At 36.1% G+C, this 4,352-nt stretch overlaps 1 protein-coding gene across 1 annotated transcript in view; it reads right to left on the bottom strand.

The window, feature by feature from the left end:
* Positions 1–4,352, bottom strand: part of EXOC1 (exocyst complex component 1) — a 156,235-nt gene that overhangs the window by 10,380 nt on the left and 141,503 nt on the right. The window contains exon 17 of the mRNA XM_042781704.1: positions 382–576. Coding sequence (XP_042637638.1) covers positions 382–576 — 195 coding nt within the window. The remainder of the gene's footprint in view (positions 1–381; positions 577–4,352) is intronic.

The following is a 4,352-nucleotide window of genomic DNA, read 5'->3' as shown; positions in this document are numbered from 1 at the left end:
ACCATGTAGCTTTCTGCAGCCAAATTATGAACACATTCTAATTGCAATTCCCATGCTCAGAACACCCCACTGTTCTGTACTCTATACCATTTACTCCTCAAAATCTAAGAAAACCAAACACCAAAACCTAACCACAATGAAAATATAAGATAAGCAGGAATAGCCATGTAAACTTAGGTAAATACTGCTTCTTCCTTCCTCAAAATCATGACTCTGGTCTGTAATTTATGGAACTTTTCTCCTACACTCAAGTTAGAAAATCTGTAGCATTTCTAGAAGAATATTTGGGAGAAAAATAATATATGTAAAGATATTCAAGTTTTTACCTAAGTATAAATTTTAATGGCTGTATTCCACACCAAAACAAAGAACCAAGCATACCTGAAGTAAGTTTTCTTCCTCACACAAATGTTTATCAACTTTCTTGTAGAGGTTATCTAGACCTTTTTTCACTTCTTTTCCAGGATACTCTTTAATAACTTTACGAAGTTCTTGTTTGTTAAATGCAAGTTGGTAGCTTACTTCCTCCTCTCTTATACCTTGTGCTACACGAGCTTCAACACCTTCAAAGAAATGCTTCAAGGAAATGGAAAGAAACAATGGCTGAAAGTGTTCTTACAACTCACTTAAATAAAAAAAAATACCTTGTTACAAAATAGTACATATGCACCTGTATAAAAATTAGCAACACATGTATGAAAGTATAAAGAATAAAATAACAATCACTTGTTATCACACCACTCACAGATACCCACTGCTAACATTTTAGAGTTTCTCTAGTCTTTTGATGTCTGGGTACACAGATGAGATTGTAAATTTGTATTCTGCATTTTTCCATTTATGTTTTTTTTTTTTTCCTACACATAAATTGTAATTGTTGCAAAATATTCCACTCAGTAAGCACAGTATTGGATATTTAATCCTTTTCCATTTTTTAAAATCTGTTATAAATACAGTTACCATAAATATCTTGACCCATATCGTGATTACTTTCCAGCAAAATTTCTAGGACTCTAATTACTCAGTTGAGGAGTATAAGTTACTCTGAAAATTCTTCGTATGTACACATTGCTTCCCAGGAAAGGTCAATTAACTTATATTTCTATCAATAGTGTATGAGAACGCTACCTCACCATACCATCATAAGCAAACAATACTTATCATTTTGATCGAGTGAAAAAAGTTGAGTTTTATCTCACAATTCTCTGGCCATAAATGAAGTTAATATATTTTCATACATTTAGTAGTATGCCCATTTATACACAGGGGTCTTAGTGCCTTTCTTAATTGATTTTAAAGAGTTCTTTTATATCAAATATACTGATTGTTGTTTTATTGTTACAAACATTTTATTCAAGTTGTCTTAAGTACATTTGTCTTCTTAATATAAAACCAAACTCACTGCTATCGAGTCAATTCTAACTCATAGTGACCCCCATTGGGTTTCCGAGGCAGTAAATCTTTATGGAAGTAGATTGCCTGATCTTCCCTCCGTGCAGCAGAAGGTTGAACTGGCAACCTTCTGGTTAGCAGTCAAAATTCCTTAGGCACTGTGCCACCGGAACTCTTTCTTCTTGATATGGAGAGATTAAAATTTTTATGTAGATAAAATATCCCTTTACTTTCTATTGCTTTTAAAATTTGCACAGTCCAGTCCCTTGGAGGTCTATAGGTGCTGCAATGGTTAATCCCCAGACTACTAACTGAAAGGCTGGTGGTTCAACCCCACCTAGAGACACCTCAAAAGTAAGACCTGGCAATCTCCTTCTGGAAGGTCACAGCCCTGAAAACCTCTGGAGCAGTTCTATTCTTCATCCATGGGGTCGACACGAGTTGGCATCAACGTGACAGCAAATACCAACGTCCCTTTTGGAAATCAGCTATTAATTTTTTTCTAGCTTTTTAATGTTTTTCATTTTTAACATGTAGTCCTTTAATTTTTTACTCCTTGTCAAAGCAATTTTCCTAAACCATTTACTGAGTAATCCATCCATTTCCTACTAATTTGTGATAGTTCTTTTACTGTATAAAATTCTTGCATGTATATTAGGATTTATTTCAAAATTATTTAAACAGCTTTATTGATTGGCATTCCTACATTTATGCACTATACAACAGAATTTAATATTGCTAAGTCCAATTCCTTCTTATTACTTTATCTAAAATTTTCTTAGCAGTTCCTATTTATTTTCCATTAAACTATTATTTTTTCAATAAGTTTATTCCTGTGCCTTTGTAAGTTGTTTCTTCATGAGCTCCTGACTGATTATTACTGACATACAGGAAAGAAAATGGTTTTTTACCTATTTATTTAGAATCCTGCCCCTTTACTGGAGACCAATCATTTTAACATGTCATATACAGGTGATGATAATCTTCACTCTTCTTTCTGTAGCTCTTTTTTATGCTTCATGTCTAACTGCATTGACCAGAGCTTCTATAAGAATATTAAAGACTCTAACAATGTTTTTCATTTAAAAGTAAATGTTTCTAATGTTACAGTTAAATACCATGTAGGCTTTAGTTTTGAGACAGACCATTTACCTTATGGAAGGAATATATGTCTAATGTTTTATAAAGAATTGGTTCTGCATTTGATTGGTGGTGTTAGATGCTGTCAGGTTGGTTCTGACTCATAGAGATCCTATGTACAACAGAACGAAATACTGCTGGGTCCTGTGCCATCCTCACAATCATTTCTTGAGCCTATCATTGCACCAGGAGCTCTGGTAGCGTAGTGCCTAAGGCACTTGACTGCTAACCAGAAGGCTGGCGGTTCAAACCCACTAGCCACTCCTCAGAAGGAAGATGGGGCAATCTACTTCCGTAGTGATACTGCCTCGGAAATCTAAGGAGGGGTCACTATGAGTCAGGTCTGACTTGATGGCATATAACAACAACAACAACATCATTGCACCACTGTGTCAATCTACCTTTTGCTGATCCTCTACTTTACCCAGCATGCTATCCTTCTTTAGGGACCAGTCCCTTCTGACGTCACCAAAGTATGTGGGACAAAGTCTAACCATTCTCGCTTCTAAGGAACATTCTGGCTGTAGTTACTCAAAGACAGATTTGTTTGTCCTTTTTGCGGTCAGTCCAAGGTATTTTCAGTATTCTCCACCAATCCAAACCAAAATCAAACCCACTGCCATCGAGTTGATTCCAACTCATAGTGACCTCCACTGGGCTTCCAAGATTGTAAATCTTCACTGAAGTGGACTGCCACATTCTCCTCCAGCCGAACAGCTGGTAGGTTTAAACTGCTGACCTTCTGGTTAGCAACCAAGTGCCTTATCCACTATACCACTTCAAATGCATCAGTTCTACTTCATTTGATTAGATATCTTTTAAGTATTTCTTTGAAATGCTGATATCAGATATATTCTTTATTAGACTAACTTCAGGTTAAAAACTTTTGAAAGTTGACTAGCCGCATTTTGGACAAAGTTAGAATGCTCCCTTTATGCTTTCACTGTGTTGTTAAAAAACCCAACCCAACCCAACCCAATGCCCTTAGTCGATTCCGACTCATTGTGACCCTCTAAGACAGAGTATGACTGCCCCATAGGATTTCTAAGGCTGTATATCTTTATGGAAGCAGATCACTTCATCTTTCTCCTGTGGAGTAGCTGGTGGGTTCAAACCACCAACCCTGTGATTAGCAGCTGAAGGCTTTAATCACTATGTCACCAGAGCTTCTATATTGTTAAATTCTCTAAAATTACCATTTCTTAATTCTAATGATCAGACTTGCTCTAAGAAACGACTCAAGTCAGGTAAAAAATAAGGAAAAGGCAATAGAAAAAGTAATTTTTGGTTTCTTCTTATCTTGATAGTATTTTTTAAAAACTTTACCTCACCTATGGATAAAGGGTGACTATTTATGAGGTAAGAAATGAGAAAGAGTGTGATATAATGAAAAAAGTCTAATCTAGGTTTTTATCTTAGCTCTGCTACTTATAAGCTATCATAACTTTAACGCAAAAAACATAACCACTGCTGCGGAGTCAGATCCGACTCACAGCAATCTTTCCCTGACCTTCCAAAGCAGTATCACGACGGAAGTAGATTGCCCAAACTTCCTTCTGGGGAGTGGCTGGTGGGTTTGAACGGTCAGTCTTCTGGTTAGTAGTCAAGTGCCTTAGGTACTAGTGTATTTACTTTGTTTCTTCATTGGTAAGAAAAGGGTAATATTACCTTTCCTCACACCATTATTTAAAAGAATTTTAAAAAATAATGTTATAAGTTCCGGCAAGATGGCGGACTAGGCAGAAGGATTGCAAAGACCCTCTTCAACAAAGAAAAGGGAAACCAATTAACACAGACACAGAAGATAATCTTGGACCCCT

The sequence above is a fragment of the Orycteropus afer genome, unplaced genomic scaffold (genome assembly GCF_000298275.1).
Source record: "Orycteropus afer afer isolate SDZICR_OR568_19922 unplaced genomic scaffold, OryAfe1.0 scaffold00153, whole genome shotgun sequence".
NCBI classification, from domain to species: domain Eukaryota; kingdom Metazoa; phylum Chordata; class Mammalia; order Tubulidentata; family Orycteropodidae; genus Orycteropus; species Orycteropus afer.
The sequence above is the reverse complement of the archived record's forward strand: the minus strand, read 5'-3'. Positions and strand labels throughout refer to the sequence as shown.